Here is a 21086-nt window from a genome sequence, read left to right on the forward strand (position 1 = left end):
TTTGAATCATATTTAATTAGCTGCCTGCCAGAGGGGGGGGGCGGGGGGAAAGCGCATCCTCTCTTTGTTGTTTGTCGCGGCTTTTGTTCACATAATAGGCAGCAGTTAGGACCTGGTGTTGATAATAGGGCCCCTATGGATCCTGGGCCAGGTTGACACCTCCTCCCCCTCCTGCTCCGTCTGGTTCTCTTTCTCCTGCTCCTTCTGCCCGTCCTTTTGCTCCTCCTCTTCCTCCTGCCACATCTCCTCCTCCTCCTCTTCCTCCTGCCCCTGCATGGACGCTGGGATCCCACTGACTTGCTGCTGACAAGTGATTTCATCATGATTCATCATGGTGCTTTGAAGTGCTCCGCACACGGCCAGGCGAGGCAGAGAGCGAGAGAGTGTGATGGAGTCGCACGTCGAAACCCGGGACTCTGTGGCTTTTGAGTGAATTATCTCTTTAATTGTGTGCTTCAGGTGCTTTTAATCGAGAATTCTTTTTTTAATTTTATTTTTAATCAAGCTGTGTTTTTTTCTTCTCTCCTTTACAGGATGACGTGAAGACCTCGCTCGGAGTGTGAACGCCTGGCCGAGTGATATTCCCTGCTCATTCCTCCCCAATCGCTCCTCCCCTCCTCCCTCCTCCCTCCTCCTCTGCCTGGCGTCAGGTCCCCCCGGGAGCCCCGCGGGGATGGGGGTGCGCTCGGAAGAAACGCGGACTTCGGCGGCCGCGTTGCCGTGGTCGCTGACCTGCTTCCTGTTGACCCTGAGCTTCACCCTCCCGTCGACGGCCGCCTCGCCGCCGCTCAACAGCTTCCTGTCGGAGCGGAGGGACTGGTCGCTGAACCACCTGACCGTGCACCGGAGCACGGGGGCTCTGTACGTGGGCGCCGTCAACCGCATCTACAAACTCTCCGCCAACCTCACCCTCCTGGTGTCCCACGACACGGGCCCCGAGTACGACAACAAGGCCTGCTACCCCCCTCTCATCGTCCAGCCCTGCTCCGAGCCCCTGGCCTCAACGGACAACATCAACAAGCTGCTGCTCATCGACTACTCCCAGAACCGGCTGCTGGCGTGCGGGAGTCTGTACCAGGGCGTGTGCAAGCTGCTGAGGCTCAACGACCTGTTCATCCTGGTGGAGCCCACGCACAAGAAGGAGCACTACCTCTCCAGCGACACCCAGACGGGCACCATGTACGGGGTAATCGTGCCCTCCTCCCAGGGCCAGGAGGGCACCCTGTTCATCGGGACGGCCGTGGGGGGCAAGCAGGACTACTTCCCCACCATCTCCAGCCGCAAGCTCCCCCGCGACCCCGAGTCGTCCTCCATGCTGGACTACGAGCTGCACACGGACTTTGTGTCGTCGCTCGTCAAGATCCCGTCCGACACGCTGGCGCTCGTGCCGCGCTTCGACATCTACTACGTCTACGGCTTCGCCAGCGGCGCCTTCGTCTACTTCCTCACCGTGCAGCCCGAGACGCCGGGCGACGGCGCCGCCGCCGGGTCGGCGTCCCCGGGCGACCTGTTCTTCACCTCGCGCATCGTGCGCCTCTGCAAGGGCGACCGGAAGTTCCACTCGTACGTGTCCCTTCCCGTGGGCTGCGTGCACCAGGGGGAGGAGTACCGCCTGCTGCAGGCCGCTCACCTCTCCAAGGCCGGACGCGTCCTCGCCCGGTCCCTCAACGTCAGCGCCCACGACGACGTCCTGTTTGCCGTCTTCTCCAAGGTGTCTTTGCCGCGCGAACGGGAATGTCTGGTTCACGTCGAACGTCTGGCTCGTTCACGCATGCACGTTTGCATCGGCCTTAAGGCATCCCTGGTTGTGCGGAAGGAGCTCTACACACTGTGTAAATGCCGTTATCGTACAACATTTCGTGATCTTGGTTATAATACAGTATATATTCTATTTGGATTAAGGGGCAGAAACAGTACCATGACCCGCCGGACGACTCCGCCCTCTGCGTGTTCACCATCCGGGACATCAACGCACGCATCAAGGAGCGCCTGCAGTCCTGTTACCATGGCGAGGGCAACCTGGAGCTGCACTGGCTGCTGGGTAAAGACGTGCAGTGCACCAAGGCGGTAGGTGAAACCTGGATGTGTTCTTGGTCTCATGGAAGACTGGGGGTTCGATCTCTGATGGGAACCCCCCTCTTAGGGGGGGATTTTTCATTTGAAGCTCAGACACACAGAGACATACACATACTCACACACACACTTGGATCCATACACACACAAACACACCCACTCTCGCACAGTAAACAGCAAAGGTCACAGGTTATTGAGTAGGACTTGTATCCACTGTGATTGCTGACTTGATTAGAAACCCAGCTGGTCTGGCTGTTCAATGAGAGGAGGAGCGCAGGAGAGAAACGAGTGGAGGGAGAAGAGGAGGAAAGGAGGGTAAGAGGAGGAGAGGAGAGAAAAGAGGACAAGAAGAGGAGGAGATGAGGAAGGGAGAGGAGGAAAGGAGAGGAGGTGAGGAGAAGGTGAGGAGAAGGGGAGGAGGAGATGAGAAGAGACGATAGAGAAGTGGAGGCGGAGAGGAGGGTATAGAGGAGGGGAGAAAGAAGGTGAAAGGAGAGGAGGGAGAAGAGGGGATAGGAGGAGAGGAGAGATAAGAGAAGGCTAGGAGAGTATAGGAGAGGAGAGATAAGAAGAGGATAGGAGAGTGGAGGAGAGCGTGGACGAGGGGAGGAGAGTAGGACGGGGATTACAATGCTACAATGCTAATCAGACGACTGCTGTAGAAGGCTTTGATTTTTGCTCAGAGGTTTGGGCATTCTTCTCTCTCTCCAGCTCTCCCTCGCTCTCTCCCCTTCTCTCCCTCTCTACGTCTCTCTATTCTTTTCTTTTTTTCTGTCTCCATATATTGCCTATTCTCTTTTCCTTTCTCTTCTTCTTGTTTCACTCTCTAATTTGTTCTTTTTTTCGTCACTCTTTAACTTTCTCTCCCTCTCTTCATTTGTATCGCCCTTTCACTGTTTACTTCTCTCCTATGTTTTCTCTCTCCCTCCCTCCTTGCTTCATCTCTCTGTGGTTCCTTTCCCACTTTTACTTTATCTCCCTTTTTCTCCCACCCTCTCCTCTCTCCCCCTCTCTCCCCCTCTCCCTCTGTCTCTGCATGTCCATTCTGCGGTGGAGTTTGAACCCAGATACGCCAGCTCTTGATGTGAAAGAGAGTTTTTTTTTTCCCCTCAGTCCCTTTGTGTCATTCTGCTGTGTTCTGAGAGGCTCTCCCCACCCAGCCGCCCTGCACCAGCGCATGGTCCTCATCCTACATGCAACATCCTCCACTTACTGTGTGCTCCACTCTTGTACTCTCCAACCACATTACCAACAGTGCCCACTGTAGTCTCTCTGTCTCACTCTCTCCCTCTCTCACACGTTCTCCTTCCCTCTTTCTCTTTCTCCCTGTCACTCTCTTTCTCCTCTTCTCGCTCTGTGTCTCACCATCTCTCTCTCTCTCTCTCTCTCTCTCTCTCTCTCTCTCTCTCTCTCGCAAAGAGAGCGTGCGCACACGCTCTCTTTGTTCTGCTCATCTTTCTTTCATTTCAACTGTGGGACCAAAGCAAAGGAGATGTTCTTCGATAGGTAGCGGCAGAACAAATGTTTTGCCCTAAAAAGTGAGATTTTTATTCGGTTTGACAGGCCATTAGGAGGGGTTTGAGGTGGGTGGAGGGAGATGTAACAGGACTGCTTAGAATTCTTCTGTCTTTGATGCTAAATCTAAACCTGACATCTCTTGGGCTTGTGTGTGTTTGTGTGAAGTCAGATCAAGCGATATCAAATCACAGAAACAGCGCCAAATACACGCCGTTCTCCTGGATGCCATGAGCAATTAGCTACACAAACACACGCACACACAAACACATAAACATATAAGGACAGTTCCCAGCACAGCTGACAAATGTAACAGCCTCAAATCTTTTGAAGTTGTCAGTTTAAATCCCGAAGTGTGTGGTAGTAGTGTTTTGCAAGTAGATATGACACCATAGTACAGCAGTCTGACTTCTCTTACTCTACTGTAGAAGAGACCACCTTCTTTTTATCTTTCTAACTCAATTACTGTATTTCCTTCCTTCTCTTTCTCTTTCCCTCTCCTCTCGCCCTCGCTCTCAATCCCTCTCTATCTCTTTCTTATCTCTTCCCTTTTTCCTCTATCTATCTATCTATCTATCTATCTATCTATCTATCTATCTATCTATCTATCTATCTCCCTCTTCTCCTTCTCCTTCTCCTTCTCCCTCCCTCCCTCCCTCCCTCCCTCCCTCCCTCCCTCCCTCCCTCCCTCCCTCCCTCCCTCCCTCCCTCCCTCCCTCCCTCCCTCCCTCCCTCCCTCCCTCCCTCCCTCCCTCCCTCCCTCCCTCCCTCCCTCCCTCCCTCTCCTCTCTATTTCCCTCTCCCCCTCCCCCTGCTCTGTCCTCTGCCTCATCCCTCTCTGCAGCCTGTCCCCATTGATGACCACTTCTGTGGTCTGGACATCAACCAGCCGCTGGGCGGCTCCCAGCTGGTGTCCGGCCTGACCGTGTTCACGGAGACCAGGGACAGACTGACCTCAGTCTCCTCCTACACCTACAATGGGTACAGCGTGGCCTTCCTGGGCACCCGCAGCGGCCGACTGAAGAAGGTCAGTGTCGATGTGCACTCAGAGATGAGGAAGGAATCCCATGACAGTTTTACATTTGTATTCCTTTCGCTTTCATCCGAAGCGACGTACAAATAGTGTTCGAAGACATACGAAATATAAGCATCCAACACATTTTTGCCAAATGTATAAATGTCGAAACTGAATCAACCCTGTGACGAAATAGAAACTCATTTGACATTAAATGGGTCCACATGTTTCATGTTGGTTTTGTTTACGGCTTCAATCCAAATCACATTTACATTTGATTGGTATTCAAAGACCCCCTCGAACAGACTCTTGTTCTAATGTAATACTGATGTACTAATTTAACAGACTCTCTGATCCAAAGTGTGATAAGTCACAGGAAGAGTTGAACCTGCAACCTCTTAGCAATCTGCAGTCAAGTGCTCTTATCACTGAGCGGTACTCTGGTCATCATCTCCTGTGCAGTTGTGCTCAAGTACGAACTGTTCCTTAGTTTACAGTAAATGAGGTCAAATGAACGATAGAGTATATAGAAAGATTCTGTCTCCCCTTCACTGTGAAAGCTTAGCTATATACAGAGAGAGATGCCACTTGACTGAGTTCCTATGAGGCTGTGTGTATGGTTTGTGTGTGTGGTGTGTATAGTGTGTGTGGTGTGTATAGTGTGTGGGGTGTGTTTATGTGTGTGGATAATCTGTGTATGGAGTGTGTGTGTGTGTGTGTGTGTGCATGGGTTGTGTAATGTGTTTACGGTGGGTGTATAATGTGTGTATGGTGCTTGTGTGTGGGGTGTGTGGCGTGTGTTCACGGGGTGTGTATAACGTGTGTGTGGTGCATGTGTGTGTGTGGGTGAATGGGGTGTGTGTGGTGTGCGTGGTGTGAGGACAGGGTCCATCATTACTCCGACAGTATGTGTGGGTCTGGTTGAGACCGCTGAGCCCCATGAACAGCACCAGATCACGTCTCCTGTCCTCCATCATCCCTCCATCCCTGGGGAAGGGGGGGCCTGACGGTGAAAAGCAGAAGACCACCTCGCAAAGGTCAAACCCAGGGCAAGGTCACAGAAGCCACAGAGAAGAGAGGTCAGATGGATAATAGACAGTCTCACGCTCCCTTCCAGCCTCCAATCCCCCCAAACACTTCAGTCCTGTAACCCCCCCGTCTCCACACCCCTTCAGCGCTCTGGCCCCCTTGGCCTTCAACCCTCCAGTCCTCTTGCCCTCCACACCCCCAGCTACCCAGACCCCAGCTACCCAGACCCCAGCTACCCAGACCCCAGCTACTCAGACCCCAGCTACCCAGCTACCCAGCTACCCAGACCCCAGCTACCCAGCTACCCAGCTACCCAGACCCCAGCTACCCAGCTACCCAGCTACCCAGTTACCCAGCTACCCAGCTACCCAGCTACCCAGCTACCCAGTTACCCAGACCCCAGCTACCCAGACCCCAGCTACCCAGACCCCAGCTACTCAGACCCCAGCTACCCAGCTACCCAGCTACCCAGAGACAGAGTCACATTCCCCCTCATTCCCTCTGCAGCTGTTCTCCTCCACCATATGCTGACCAGCGTGTTCCATCTTATTGGTGGTTGAGTTCTCCTCAGTAATTGGGTCACCAGCAGTCTCTGTGTTAGTTAACTGACCCAGCCCCAGCCTCCCCCCACACCCCAAACACACACACACACACACACACTCACTCACTCACACACTTACACACACATGCAAACACACACACACACACACACTCACTGTGCCCCAGTGATAGCAGGCTGTAGCGGGGCTGCTGTACATTCTAATAAGATTAAGCAAGGCAGTATAATTCATGACAGTGTCAGCAAGCTGTGGCTTAACCCCTCAGACACAGGCACACACAGGCACACACACACACGCACACACACACACACACACGCACACACACACACACACACACACACACACACACACACACACACAAGACACACAGAGCAGGCCTCTGTACGTCATGACCTGTGTGTGACATTTACCTGGACATGCAGTAGCAACCGCTCATCCCCTGCGTTAAAGTATCGCTGAATTTGACCCCATCCAAAGCGCACTCCTACACTTGCATTCCATGGAGAACAAGCCTAGCGAGGACCTTCTCCTCGGTGGAACGGAGGAGAGAGTTCTGCAGCTCGTAGCTAAATGTTCCAAGCGTTCTGAGGGCACGGCTGGGGAGCGCTGGCGCGGGAGGCAGGGGTGTGCTGATTGAAGTCAATAGGCCGGAGAGACAGATGGAGGGAAGGCAGAGGGAGAGAGGTGCATTGGGGGGACGGTGGGTTGGAGGCTAGATTGAAAGGATTTTCACATTTGCATGCAGGGCGCTGAGGTCCGCGGGATGAAAAAAACTCCCAGCAACCTTTAGAATGGAGAGTCGGGTCTTGGAACAGACAAAGCTCTGATATACATTCACACACACACACATGTACGCCCACATTTGCACACGCGCAGATGTGCACCCAGTGGTGGTCGATGTGGTCTATGAAATGGGGAGCAGATGTGTATTGTTCCCTCGCCACTCTCCCACATCATCCCTGGGTTGACCATGGGAACTGGGAAACAAAGGGATGGAACGGAGGGATGGGGAACGCTGTGGGAGGACAGGAAGGATAGAGCAGGAAGCAGGGTCCTGGAGGAGAAAGAGAGAGAGAGAAAGAGAGAGAGGGAAGGAGGGAGGGAGGGAGGGAGAGAGAGAGGAGTTGGCAGAAGGCACAGAGAGAGAGAATCTGTGGTTCTGTTGTAGACCTGAGGATGTAGAAGCTTGGCAACTTGCCACATCAGAGTGGTACTGTAGGCTCCTGAGAAAGCCAGGCTTCAAAAATCACACCATGCAGAACAATGCTCTCTCTCTCTTTCTCTCTCTTTCTCTCTCTCTTCTCTCTCTCTCTCTCTCTCTCTCTCTCTCTCTCTCTCTCTCTCTCCCTATCCTTCTGTTTTTCACACACAAGCATGCATACATACACACACACACGCATATGCACGCACATGTTTTGTACACATGCATGCATGTACCCTTATACACAAAACATGCCCACACACACACATACACACACACACACACACCGCATCACCATGCTTTCATTCTGGTTGGTAATGGTGTTAGTGGCTAGCACACATCTCGTCCACAGTTGAGAATCAATAAGTCTGTTTGTGCTGTAATGTGAAGGCTGAGTGATTAAAGCAGGGTTGGAACATAGATGTCCCACCATCAAACTGCTCCAAAATGTTACCCAGCGTCATTATATAATCCTCTCCTGTCTCCCTTTCCTCTCCTCTCCTTTCTTTTAATCTCCTCTAACTCCTCTCGTTTCCTCTCCTCTTCTCTCCCTTCCTCTCCCCTTCTCTCCTCCTCTCTATTCCTCTCATTTCTTCTCCTCTCCTCTCCTCTTTTCTCATCTCCTCTCTTCTCCCCTCTCCTCCTCTCTCCTCTCTCCTCTCTCATTAGTATTCACACCAGAGTGCAGGATATGGGTTAATCAATGTCCACTCTCCCTTCTGTCAGCTACAATCTGCCCAAACTCCCAGCCACTCAACCCTGAAGGTGGCCAGTTGTACTGGCCTTATGTCACTGTATGTCCAGTCTGGTTCTGTCACGGGTCAATTCTACCAGAGCAGCACCCACTCCTGAATTCGGTCCATTTCATTCTGTCTTCTGACAAAAGCATGGCCTGTTTCCAAACAACTTGCCAATGACAAACAGGTTTGCGTGACAGTTCCCTTCTGCGCCCATTTCAGATTAGTTCAAGGTTGGCGGCTCTCTCAAAACAAGTCGCAGTGACCTCACGGGGGGAACAATTTTATCTGTTATCCACAGAGGTAGACAGTGCACTGTTGTGACGGTGGAGGAGTGTGTTAGAGAGAGATATGTCTGTCTGGGTTGGAGGAATTAACAGATACTAGCCTCCAACCGACAGCCATTCTCATTGGTCACTTGGCAGGCTGACAGGGATTGGCTAAGGGGTCCATGTGTTTGTGCCAGATGCTCCGCCCCACTGGGCTCGGCCCTGCGCCCATATGGACTGGCTCGGAAGGATTGGTCACTCAGGGCCACTATGTAAACCAGGTGTCATAGATACCCGCGTCTGTCTGAGAAGAAAGGCACTTCTGTCGGATGATTGGTCGTCTTTGCTTCCTCTGTCTACATGGCCACCCGGATAGGAAGAAATCCCCGAAATCCGTTCCATGTGGAAGTTTGAGCGAGTCCTTGTTCCCTTCTAGAGCTCACTAAGCCCGTCTGAGCTACGGCAGATAGGTCTGTTTTCCCTGGCGCGTCTCACAGGGGGTGAAAGGTCAAATGAGCAGCCAGAGAGAGTCCCAGATGGAACTCTGGGAAACACTTCTTTCATTCGAATGAACGCGTGGTGTCAGATGACCTATCCCGCGATAGATGTTTCTTTTTGGTGTGCGGTCGACTCAGCCAGGCTGGTTCGCATCACATGCCGTTCCTTGAAAGAGAGTTTCCTTTGTCTCGCGTCACGAGGACGGAGGTCGGGCGAACCGAACGAAGCACCGCTCAGTCACCACGGGCCTCGTCTCATCACCTGCTGTGATGAACATGTTTACAGGGGACGAAGGAAGAAAGGTTGAAGAACAGGTAGGGTATGCAGACAGCTAAGGATCCCTCTTAACCAGCGAAGGGGACCACACACACACAGATTGAGCAGCTGTATATGTGTGTGTTGCACACATCCAAACCTACTGGGTTCTGTCGATGGGGTTTGGCTCTCTGTCGCTTGAATTTTGCTTCGTACTCTTATTTACAATCCAATGCCTACATGAAATTGCTGTGTTTTTTTCAATGGTTGATGGCACCACAGGCCTGTGTCTAGCGTTAAAATGTAGGCCACCTTTTCCTTGTGTTCGCATCATTTGGGACCACAACCAGTGGACCATACCAGATACACACAGCTAAACACACATGCTCACTGAGCACAAACAGCTACGCACACACACTAGATGCACACACACCAAACACAAACAGCATACACACACACCACACACACCTACACCCACCATACACACAGAGCTCTACTTACACACCACACATACAGCTACACCCCCATCAACCGCACACAGCTCTACACTTGCCGTACACACAGCTGCACACACATCATGCACATGCCATACACACAGCTACACACACACACACACACACACACACACAGCTACACACACACACACACACACACAGCTACACACACACACACCCACACACAGAAGCACACATCAACCCACCCGTTCTGCAACTAGCAGTCTCATTATAAAACCAATTAAACCCTCCTCCTCTCATTATAGGCCGGCTGGATTAGAGACAGATTGAGGACCTGTTGTGGTCCCACAGGACTGTGGCCTGCTTGGCCCTGTTCAGATTATAAAACCCTGTTTAAAACAGACTGAAATCTAACTCTCCCCGGGTCAAAAGGTCAGTGCTGCTGAATGAGCTCACCAGATTGGACCTTGGCAAGATCCCCAGGCCCAGTTGCACCATGTAACACCCTGCTAAATACCCATCTCTCTGTCTCTCTAATTCTCTTACTTTCTCACACTTTCTTTTCTTTTTCTCTGTCTCTGTCTGTCTCTCTCTCCCTCTCTCTCTCTCTTACTCTCTCTCCCTCTCCCTCTCTCTCTCTCTCTCTCTCTCTCTCTCTCTCTCTCTCCCCCTCTCTCTCCCTCTTTCTCTCTCTCTCTCTCTCTCTCTCTCTCTCTCTCTCTCTCTCTCTCTCTTTCTCATACTTTCTCACTCTTTCTTTCTATTCTCTCTCTCTTTCTCTCAGCCCTCTTTCTCCCTCTCTTTGTCTCTCACTCTGTCTCTATCTCTCTGGGCAATTTGGGCTTTTTATTTCTGAACTAAGATAGCACGTGGAACGTGCTCACAAGCCCAGGTCACTATTTATGAAATGTGGAGTGTGGGAAACTAAATTGAATAAGACTCCACTTTGTGTGGGATTGTGGTGAGAGAGAGGCCGGAGGGAGGCGAAGGAGGAAGTGCCTGGGACTGAGAGAGAAAGAGAGAGAGACAGACAGACAGTTTTATAGAATAGGATAAAAGTCAACAGAGTGGTGCTGTCTAGCTGTCCCTAACACTGGTCACTCCTCTCCTGTCTCTGCATGACTGGTAGGACGCCCCGGGACTTGCAGACATCACTGGCCCCCTGCTGAGTGATATGGTGCTGTTTGATATGATCAACTGTATCTCTCTCTCTCTCTGCCTCTCTCTTACTATCCGTATCTCTTTCCCTCCATGTCTCTCTCTCTCTCTCTCTCTCTCTCTCTCTCTCTCTCTCTCTCCCTTTCGAACTGCCCAATAAAGGTATCTTTTCTCTCTCCCTTTCTCTCTCTCTCTCTCTCTCTCTCTCTCTCTCTCTCTCTCTCTCTCTCTCTCTCTCTCTCTCTCTCTCTCTCTCTCTCTCTCTCTCCTCTCTCAATGTTACTATATTTCTCTCTCTCTCTTTTGCCTCTCTCTGTCTCTGTAACTGGAAGGTGGAGCTTTGATTGATTGGTGCAGTTTTGGAAAGCCCAGGGGATCCAATCATGCAATCAGTTTTTATTGATTGCTACTGTCTGTATAGACTGGCAAAGCTCTACCACTGTCTGTGACAACTGGGTGCCAAAAAATAGAAATGAACAGATTTGGATGAATATCTTGTATTATATAAGGTCAATTATGTGCAGGTGTACATGTGTGTGTTTGGTGTATGTGAGAGAGACTGTGTGTGTGTGTGTGTGTCAGGAGGTTTGAGCAGGTGAGTGTGTGTATGGCAGAAGGGCTGCGCTGGTGTGTGTCCATGTGTGTGTGTGTGTGTGTGTGTGTGTGTGTGTGTGTTAGTGTGTGTGTGGTGGAAGGGCTGCGCTGCTGTGCGTCCATGTGTGTGTCTGTGTGTTAGTGCGCGGGCGGCAGAAGGGCTGAGGAGGTGTGTGTACAGTATGTGTGTGTGTGTGTGTCGTGGGGCTGAACAAGTGTGTGTGTGTGTGTGGGGGTACATTTCCCCTATGTGCCAGCAGGTGTCTACTCTGTGTGTGTTTTCTTAATGAGTCCCAACATATTGTGGTTTCAAAGTCATGCCAAAGTGAAGTGAGTCTGTAGTGAAGTCTGGCTCCTGTAGGGCTGCTTGTGGTCCAGGCTGCTGGACGACCTGCCAGTGATCAGCACCGCGGCCAGACAACCCGGACCCACAATCAAACGGGTCTGTTCAAGTCCAGCTCGTTTTTTGCCTTAAAAGCCTTGCTTTAACCGACCGTCTTTCTCTCCTTTCCATGTCTTCCCTCTCTCCCACCCGTTCTCTCCCTCTCTCTCCCTCCCTCTCTCTCTCTCTCTCCCTCTCCCTCTCCCTCTCTCTCCCTCTCCCTCTCCCTCTCTCTCTCTCTCTCTCTCTCTCTCTTTCTCTCTGTCTCACCCCGCTGCTGTTCCCCCCTCCCCCTTCTGTCTTTACTCAACTCCCCCCTTTCCTCCCTCCTCCCTTTTCTCTCTTTCTCCCCCCTTTCTCAAACCCCCCCCCTCCCCTTTCTCTCTGACCTCCCCCCCTCTCTGCCACCTCCCTATTCTCACCCCCCCCTCCCACCTCCCCCTATCTCCGTTTCAATCCTCCCTCCCTCCTCGCTCTCTTTCTCAAACCCCCCCTTTCTCAACGGCCCCTCTCTCTCCCCCCTCTTTCTCTCTCTCAACCCCCCCTCCCCCCTTTCTCAACGCCCCCCCCCCTCTCCCCCCACCCTCTCTCTCTCCCCCCTCCCAGGTGAGGGTGGACGGCCCAGGCGGTCTGCAGTATGAGACGGTGAGCGTCATGGCGGACGGCCGCCCCGTGCTGCGCGACATGGCTTTCTCTCTCGACCGCGCCTCGCTCTACGTCATGTCCGACCGCCAGGTGAGCAGCCCGTCCAATCACGTAACGCCGCGGTGGAATAACTCCACGGGGGGGGGGGAACGGGGGGAGGTGGGGGGGGGGAGACGGCATCCAGCAGGCGGGGGTTGGTGATTATGTATTTTCCGTCATCATGGGAACGTTTTGACAGACTTTCCTCGGCAGGCATTTTTTTTTCCTCTCGTGACCTTTCTGTCGTTCTGTGACTGATGATGTTAGATTGGACAGTACATAGAAGGATCCTTCATAAACGTTTTTAGATGCCAAATTGATGTCCTTGAAAAAAGATCATCTTAGTTCACAAGCAAAAGCCCAGTCTTATTGAATATCTGGAAGCTGTTCCAATGAGGTGTTTGCGAGAAAAGATTGAAAAGCAGCCAGGATAAAGGATAGCACTGTGTTTGTGCTCACGGTGTGAGATGAGATCATTCTGAATAGGATTGCGACATCAACAGTCATCTTCATCGCAACAATGAAGTGACAAACCTATTCTCCTTCCTGTATTGCATGTGTGTATCCTGTTTGCTCCGCACACTCTCTCCTTGAGGATGGGAAATATACTGGGACGTGCAGATGGCGAGGTCACTGTCCTAATTACTCATTCATGCACACTGACCTACACACATCTTGGGTATACATCCCCACACACATCTAAGACCCGCAGAACCACACACGTCATAGACATACAGCCTCACACACATCTTCGACCCGCAGAACCGCACACACCTTAGACCTGCAGAACCACACACATCTTCGACATACAACTTCACACACCCCATAAGCCACCATGTGATGCTTTACTGCTGTGGGTTTGTAAGAATAGAGTGCTGTACTTCGTTTTTTCCAATGCTGTGCTGTCCTTGTGTGTATTATGCTACTGTGTGTTGTGTTGCGTTGTGGTGCGTTTTGCCAGTGTTGCATTGTGTGTGGATCCACTGGGTTCTCCAGCTGGGCTGTCATCCCAGCGTCAGACTGTCCTTACTGGCTGCTGTCCTCCGCTCTCACTGGAGATAAGAGGGAACAGCAGTAATCACTTACTTTTCCCATCAAGTGATTACGCCGAGTCACACACACACACGCACGCACACCCACACCACACACACACACTGATGCACAGCGCTGTGAAATGGGATTAGGCTCCAGAGTGGCCAGAAACCCCCCCCCCCCCCCCCCCCCCCCCGGGCCGCCCCCCCACCCCACACACACGCTGTCACTTGTCTTCTGACTTCTGGAATGTATTTTGTTATACCCTCCCTCCCTCCCTCCCACCCTCCCTCCCTCCCTCCCTCCCTCCCTCCCTCACAGGCACACACATAAACACACCAAACTCTCCGCCCAGTAAGGGGGACAAGGACGTGGACGGCAGCGCTGTCAGTGCGCTCATGTGGGTGCTGGAAGGCGGCCTGCGGAGCAGGGAGTGGGAAGAGAGGGCTTGTGTGGATGGGCGATAGAAGGATGAAGGGGTTGGGGGAGGGGGAGGGGGGGGGGGATGGAAGAATGAAGGGATGGAGGTTAGCTGAGTGGGAGGGTCGTGGGGAAAGGCCTTCTTATACAAATGAAGGCAGCTGCTTGGCGTGTGTGTGATGGAGTGGAAGAGACTGGGCATCTCTTATTGATGAGGTCCGCTTGTTCAAGGAGACACGTGGTCAGGGTTTCTTCGAGGAGATGCGAACATTGCTCTGCATCCAGACGTGGGTTCGCAAGCTGCAGCGGCCGAGGAATGGCGGTTTAAACCGGTTCTAGAAGTTTCATGAGGGATTGGGACTTTCAAGGTTCTAACTCGAAGGAATCTGAATCATTCTAGTGTGCCTGTTGTATGAACGTGAATATTCTAGAAAGACTAGGGAGACGACTTGACGAGAGCATGGAAACCCACCAGCCCCTAACCCAGGCCTAGCCTATCTCTGGGTCAACCCAGACCTTACTCAGGCCTAACCCAGGTCTGGCCTAGGTTATCTCAGGTCTAGCCTAGCCTAACTAGCCTATCCCAGGTCTAGTACAGTCTCTGGTAGCCTCTCCCAGGTGTAGCCTAGCCATATCCGACCAGAACGCTGTCAGGTGGGCTTCGCCCCCAGACGTGTGGGGAGCCGCCGAGTGAAGCCCGCTCCTCTGCTGCCTCCTCTCCTCCACTCCCATCATGCATCACTCCTCCTGCGCGGAGCGTTGCCGAGGCTGTCGAGGAGGGGCAAGGGGGCCGGGCGGGCTGGCTTATGCAGGCCTTCCTTCCCCTCCAGCACGGCCGAGGGGCCGTGGGAGGGGAGGGGGGAGAGGATGTGGGGGGGGGAGAGGGTAGGACTGAGGGGGAGGGCGGGTGTGGACGGGGGGGGGGGGAGATTTGGGCGAGCCGAACAATGGAGAGATGATGTGGAATGAGCAGCGCGGCGGCGCTGGCAGATTTGGCTGCGACGGTGCGACCCTCGCGGAATACCAATGAGCCCCACTGCCTCCCGCCAGGCGAGGAGCCCAGCCATGAGCAGGCAGAGAGCGGGGAGAGCAGGAAGTCTGTGTGATGGTGTGTGTGTGTGTGCATCATGGCGACACGCCGTGTGAAGGTATGTGTGTGTTTATCTGTTTACTGTCGACTAAAACACCATGTATCGAGGGTGTCCTCCCCCCGGATGTCAGTTTGTCAGAAGACGAGAGCGTCACCTTACAGAACACGGCATCCGAAATAGGGATGAAAATTGATGCGATTTTCACGATGCCGATTCCTTATCGATTCTCTTATCGATTCTTAATAAAAACGTAAACACACGCCCTCCGATAATTAACACCGTTACGATAAAACATTTCTCATGACTGGACTTTCGATCAAAAGGTGAAGTGATCAATGATGGGAGACGAATGCCGGAGCTAAAATGCATGCTTCAAACGACGGGACAGAAGATAACTTGATCGAAAAAGGCAAATTTGCAACCCACAGTGACAAGTGGTTGGGATCACTTTTGACCTAGGATAGTTTGAGAGGAAGCGCAAACGTTAGCTGTGCTGCTGCATGCGTGAAACACATGCCATTCCTGTAACTTCATTCCATGCTGTGTGTTCAAATGCTTCTTCATATCAGTTGTATTTCCTCTCTTTTGACGAAATAGACTTTTTACACGCGTTACAAGTGGCGTTGTTGTCATATTGTCGCGTGAAATACAACCAAACTTTAGAACGCTTCTGCCTAGTTGCCATGTTTGCTGCAGTCTAAATAAACTATAAAAGTCGGCGCATGCGCAACGGCACAGAGAACCGTCAAGGAATTTGGCCGACGATTCCAATGAATCGGTTCTAAACAAGAACCGGTTCTCGATTCCCATCCCTAATCCTAACGTCCTCACGAACCGTGCAGCCTGAGCTGTAAACCTGGATGGGAACAAGTAGAGGGACGCCCCTCTCTGTGAGTCAGTACCCCCGGCCACAGGAACAAGTAGAGGGACGCCCCTCTCTGTGAGTCAGTACCCCCGGCCACAGGAACAAGTAGAGGGACGCCCCTCTCTGTGAGTCAGTACCCCCGGCCACAGGAACAAGTAGAGGGACGCCCCTCTCTGTGAGTCAGTACCCCCGGCCACAGGAACAAGTAGAGGGACGCCCCTCTCTGTGAGTCAGTACCCCCGGCCACAGGAACAAGTAGAGGGACGCCCCTCTCTGTGAGTCAGTACCCCCGGCCACAGGAACAAGTAGAGGGACGCCCCTCTCTGTGAGTCAGTACCCCCGGCCACAGGAACAAGTAGAGGGACGCCCCTCTCTGTGAGTCAGTACCCCCGGCCACAGGAACAAGTAGAGGGACGCCCCTCTCTGTGAGTCAGTACCCCCGGCCACAGGAACAAGTAGAGGGACGCCCCTCTCTGTGAGTCAGTACCCCCGGCCACAGGAACAAGTAGAGGGACGCCCCTCTCTGTGAGTCAGTACCCCCGGCCACAGGAACAAGTAGAGGGACGCCCCTCTCTGTGAGTCAGTACCCCCGGCCACAGGAACAAGTAGAGGGACGCCCCTCTCTGTGAGTCAGTACCCCCGGCCACAGGAACAAGTAGAGGGACGCCCCTCTCTGTGAGTCAGTACCCCCGGCCACAGGAACAAGTAGAGGGACGCCCCTCTCTGTGAGTCAGTACCCCCGGCCACAGGAACAAGTAGAGGGACGCCCCTCTCTGTGAGTCAGTACCCCCGGCCACAGGAACAAGTAGAGGGACGCCCCTCTCTGTGAGTCAGTACCCCCGGCCACAGGAACAAGTAGAGGGACGCCCCTCTCTGTGAGTCAGTACCCCCGGCCACAGGAACAAGTAGAGGGACGCCCCTCTCTGTGAGTCAGTACCCCCGGCCACAGGAACAAGTAGAGGGACGCCCCTCTCTGTGAGTCAGTACCCCCGGCCACAGGAACAAGTAGAGGGACGCCCCTCTCTGTGAGTCAGTACCCCCGGCCACAGGAACAAGTAGAGGGACGCCCCTCTCTGTGAGTCAGTACCCCCGGCCACAGGAACAAGTAGAGGGACGCCCCTCTCTGTGAGTCAGTACCCCCGGCCACAGGAACAAGTAGAGGGACGCCCCTCTCTGTGAGTCAGTACCCCCGGCCACAGGAACAAGTAGAGGGACGCCCCTCTCTGTGAGTCAGTACCCCCGGCCACAGGAACAAGTAGAGGGACGCCCCTCTCTGTGAGTCAGTACCCCCGGCCACAGGAACAAGTAGAGGGACGCCCCTCTCTGTGAGTCAGTACCCCCGGCCACAGGAACAAGTAGAGGGACGCCCCTCTCTGTGAGTCAGTACCCCCGGCCACAGGAACAAGTAGAGGGACGCCCCTCTCTGTGAGTCAGTACCCCCGGCCACAGGAACAAGTAGAGGGACGCCCCTCTCTGTGAGTCAGTACCCCCGGCCACAGGAACAAGTAGAGGGACGCCCCTCTCTGTGAGTCAGTACCCCCGGCCACAGGAACAAGTAGAGGGACGCCCCTCTCTGTGAGTCAGTACCCCCGGCCACAGGAACAAGTAGAGGGACGCCCCTCTCTGTGAGTCAGTACCCCCGGCCACAGGAACAAGTAGAGGGACGCCCCTCTCTGTGAGTCAGTACCCCCGGCCACAGGAACAAGTAGAGGGACGCCCCTCTCTGTGAGTCAGTACCCCCGGCCACAGGAACAAGTAGAGGGACGCCCCTCTCTGTGAGTCAGTACCCCCGGCCACAGGAACAAGTAGAGGGACGCCCCTCTCTGTGAGTCAGTACCCCCGGCCACAGGAACAATCCCTCTGAGTGCTGCGACCAGAAATGTCAAATCCTCACTCGCTTCCTCCCAACCTCATCCCCTCTCCCTCGCCCTCATTGTTCCGACCGACGCTCCGTTCGGGAGAGAGCAGAGCAGGCCGGGGCATTGTTCGGCAGCGGGTGGATTAGATGACTGCTTTTATTGCGATGAGTATTATCAAAGCAAAGCGGATGAGAGACGAGCTTAGTTGCACCTATGGCTGTCAGCCCAGTTTGGCGGAGCAGTGGAGTCTCCGGCTGTCTGCGTGTCACGACGACGCGCTCGTTCATTGAGCACATGCTTCCATCCACGGGCAGACGCGGGGAGGGATTCGAACCCGCGACCTTCCGCCCCGCGGCCCCCCGGGATGCCGCTGATCTGTACCCACCCTCGCATGCGTCGAGGCGGCGCTTTATCAACAGGTCCAGTCTGTCCCCACGCCACTTTTTGGAAACATGCCCAGCCCTTTTCCCATCCAGCGTCATGGCGTCCTCTTTCTCTAGTCACGTGCTGGACTTCTGTCGTCAAACTCCGTGCCCTCCCCCACCTTCAACCACTCCAATGTGTTCGCGGAGTGCTGATCTCCGTTTGTTTTTGTTTGTTTAGACAAGGAGGGTTCTGTCTCTCCATCCTCGCTTGTTAACCTCCCTCTAACCCTCCCCGTGTCCGTGTGTCACACCCACTCTCTGGGGTCTTCAGCAGCTTGGGCACCACAAGGAACTGTCTGAACGATGACCTTTACCCTCTGACCTCTGCCCTCCCTCCCTCACACACACACACACCCATCTGATTTCTGTCTCCCTCTCTGACTGTCTGGCTAAGTGGATGGTTTGATACCGGGGGAGGGGTAGAATATCAGCCACTGAAGATTTACTTTTGTTTGGCTGCCTTTGAATGCTCTGTGTTACATTTCAGCTGATCGATACTGGGAATAATATCTCTACAGCTTATGAACGCTCACAGATACTCTGTAACACTGTCTTCTACACAAAGGGAAAGCATTTCCCGAAAGCAACCCTGCTTTTAGTGTGTCCCAAAAAAAAAGCCTTAATCTGGACTCTTGGAGGGGTAAATTTCAGCAAATCTGGATTTGATTGGTGCAGCAACACTGGGCCAGTGTAATAGCCCGGCCTAATCTTTCTCTTCTCTCTGGGAGCTGAAGCATTTCAGATGACATCAAATGATTAAGTTCATCAAATGTGTTCCCATTTGACAGCTGTGAAGAGAATCAGAATGTAGAACGGTATCAAAATGGATAAACATTACAAACTGAGTACTGACTTTGACTCGTAGCAGTATGAAGGATGAGACACGTTCTCTGATTACCCATGAGCCTTTGTGTGATATTTGTGTGACCCTAACTGACATTTGGCCAGTTTTGGCTATCTGAACTTAATGGTGGGTGGCAAGATCGATACATTTTTTTTGACAACATACTTTTTTTTTGCATATATATATTTTTCTAAGGAACGCTGGTTAGAACTGATTTAGGTGTTCTGTTGCTACAGGTTATGAGTCACCACTGGTTCTATGAAATCCAAATGTCCACGTTGTGATGATGTCATTCTTATATAATTATAGAGCTGTGACAGTCATGTTGATGCTTGTACAGTGTTCAAACCTAAATGGATATCTGAAAGCCAGCCACATTATTCATTTGAACGAATGACAACACAGACAGGAAAAATAACATTTTTCCTGCTCTCTATTTTAAGAATTAAATTTGATTCCAACTCATTGTGATTCCGAGCTGTGTCTTCTTCCTCGGAGCGGCAGGGGGAGGGGGGGGGGGGGGCCACAAGCACTCTCTAAAGCTGAAGAGAAAATTCAGAGCCGTGTGCGGGGGGGGAGGGGGGTGGGGTCAGGGTCACAGAGGTCAAAGGTTGAAGCTGCCCCCTGCCACTTTTCTGGTTAGGTGTTTTGTTTTATAGGTTGTTGAACCCTTCCAGATTTGGTCTTTGTTTGAGATTGCCTGTCTCTCCCCCCCCCCCCACCCTCACTCCTCCCACCCTCAGTCCCCGAAAATCCATTCTAAAATGATTTCGCTAATGAAATGCGCTAAATGCTGCCTGAACACTTAGAAAAGAGAGAAAGAGAGAGGAGAGGGAGAAAAAAAACGGCTAAAAAGTCATTTTGCAGCGAGCTGAAGATAATCCGTTTTACAAACACAGACCTGAGAGGGAACACACTAAGGCCATCAACCCCCCCCCCAACCCCCCCCCCCCCCCACCCCAACCCCCCCCCCCCCCCCACCAAACCATAATCCACTCCTCATTTGGGATTGGTTACATCAGGAAATAGCTTGTGTTGTCTGTCAAGGCCTGGAATGAGAAGTGTGATGTAGTACAGTGAGGGCATCAGCCTGTTTGTGTATGCAGGGTCTACACTCTACAGCACTGCCCACTCAACAGTAACGTCTGACAAAGCAACAGCACAGCTAATGGAAAGGATGGTGCCATTTACCCTATCCACTGACAGAGAGGTGTGTGTGTGTGTGTGTGTGTGCGTACGTGTGCTCGTGCAGGTGTACGTTTGTGTCTGTGTGTTTGTGTGTGTCTGTGTGCGCGTATTAGTGCATACATTTGTATGTATGTGTGTCAGTGTTAGAGTGACGCAGTCTTAGAGTCTAAGATTTCCACAGCATCTGCCCTCTGTGTACGCCCAGTACAGACATGTCCCAAAACTTATATGATTGAGACATCCGTGAGCAATACATACATGACTACTACATACTAGGGATGTGAATCTCCATCACCGAGGCTGCTAAATAACTTTGGAATTCAATATAGTACAGAATGATAGTTTGATTTAATTCATTTCCTTGAATTCATAAATGAACAAAAAGTGCCCTTTTAACAAACTTGTTTCCCTAGTACTGTCTTATTACGCCAACTCAATCAGCAAGAATCTCATGTATGCTGTTTCTTTAATACTTCTACTTCTACTTCGACAACAACTTCTTCACAAGTCTTTGCAGTGCAAACAAAACCTTGCCTTGAACCAGTCCTTCTTTCATATTCTGTCTCCTGTTTCACCTTTTGAACACCTCACATTTAACAGTTAAACCTTTTGAAGGATGCTCAGGATTAACAATGGAGCGTAGTGCATGTGAGGTAATTACTGTCAGCAGTCTGACATGCTGCATACCAAACTCACCTGTGAGCAGAAAGCAGTGCTGCTGTTTCTGAAAATGCAAAAACTTTTTTTTGCGGCGAGGCCCATTTTTCCAGTTTGCATGTGTTTTGTTCAATTGTCCGTGTCTCTTGAAAGACCTAAAGTGTCGCCAAACGTTTGATAGGGAGCACATCGCGGAATGCCCAGCTCTTCCTCTTTCCACTCACGTCACGGTTGTCTTACAGGTGTGTTTCAGCTGTGTTTCAGCTGTGTTCAAGCTGTG

General features: G+C 52.3%; 1 protein-coding gene across 1 annotated transcript in view; it reads left to right on the forward strand.

The window, feature by feature from the left end:
• The first annotated feature begins 673 nt into the window (after positions 1–673).
• The window catches only part of LOC146273356 (plexin-A2-like), a 48324-nt gene continuing 27911 nt past the window's right edge, over positions 674–21086 (forward strand). The window contains exons 1-4 of the mRNA XM_084704393.1: positions 674–1711; positions 1903–2067; positions 4433–4615; positions 12348–12476. Of these exons, the coding sequence (XP_084560519.1) occupies positions 674–1711; positions 1903–2067; positions 4433–4615; positions 12348–12476 (1515 nt within the window). The remainder of the gene's footprint in view (positions 1712–1902; positions 2068–4432; positions 4616–12347; positions 12477–21086) is intronic.

This window comes from Hypomesus nipponensis, chromosome 9 (assembly GCF_054491055.1).
Source record: "Hypomesus nipponensis isolate SF chromosome 9, ASM5449105v1, whole genome shotgun sequence".
NCBI classification, from domain to species: Eukaryota; Metazoa; Chordata; class Actinopteri; order Osmeriformes; family Osmeridae; genus Hypomesus; species Hypomesus nipponensis.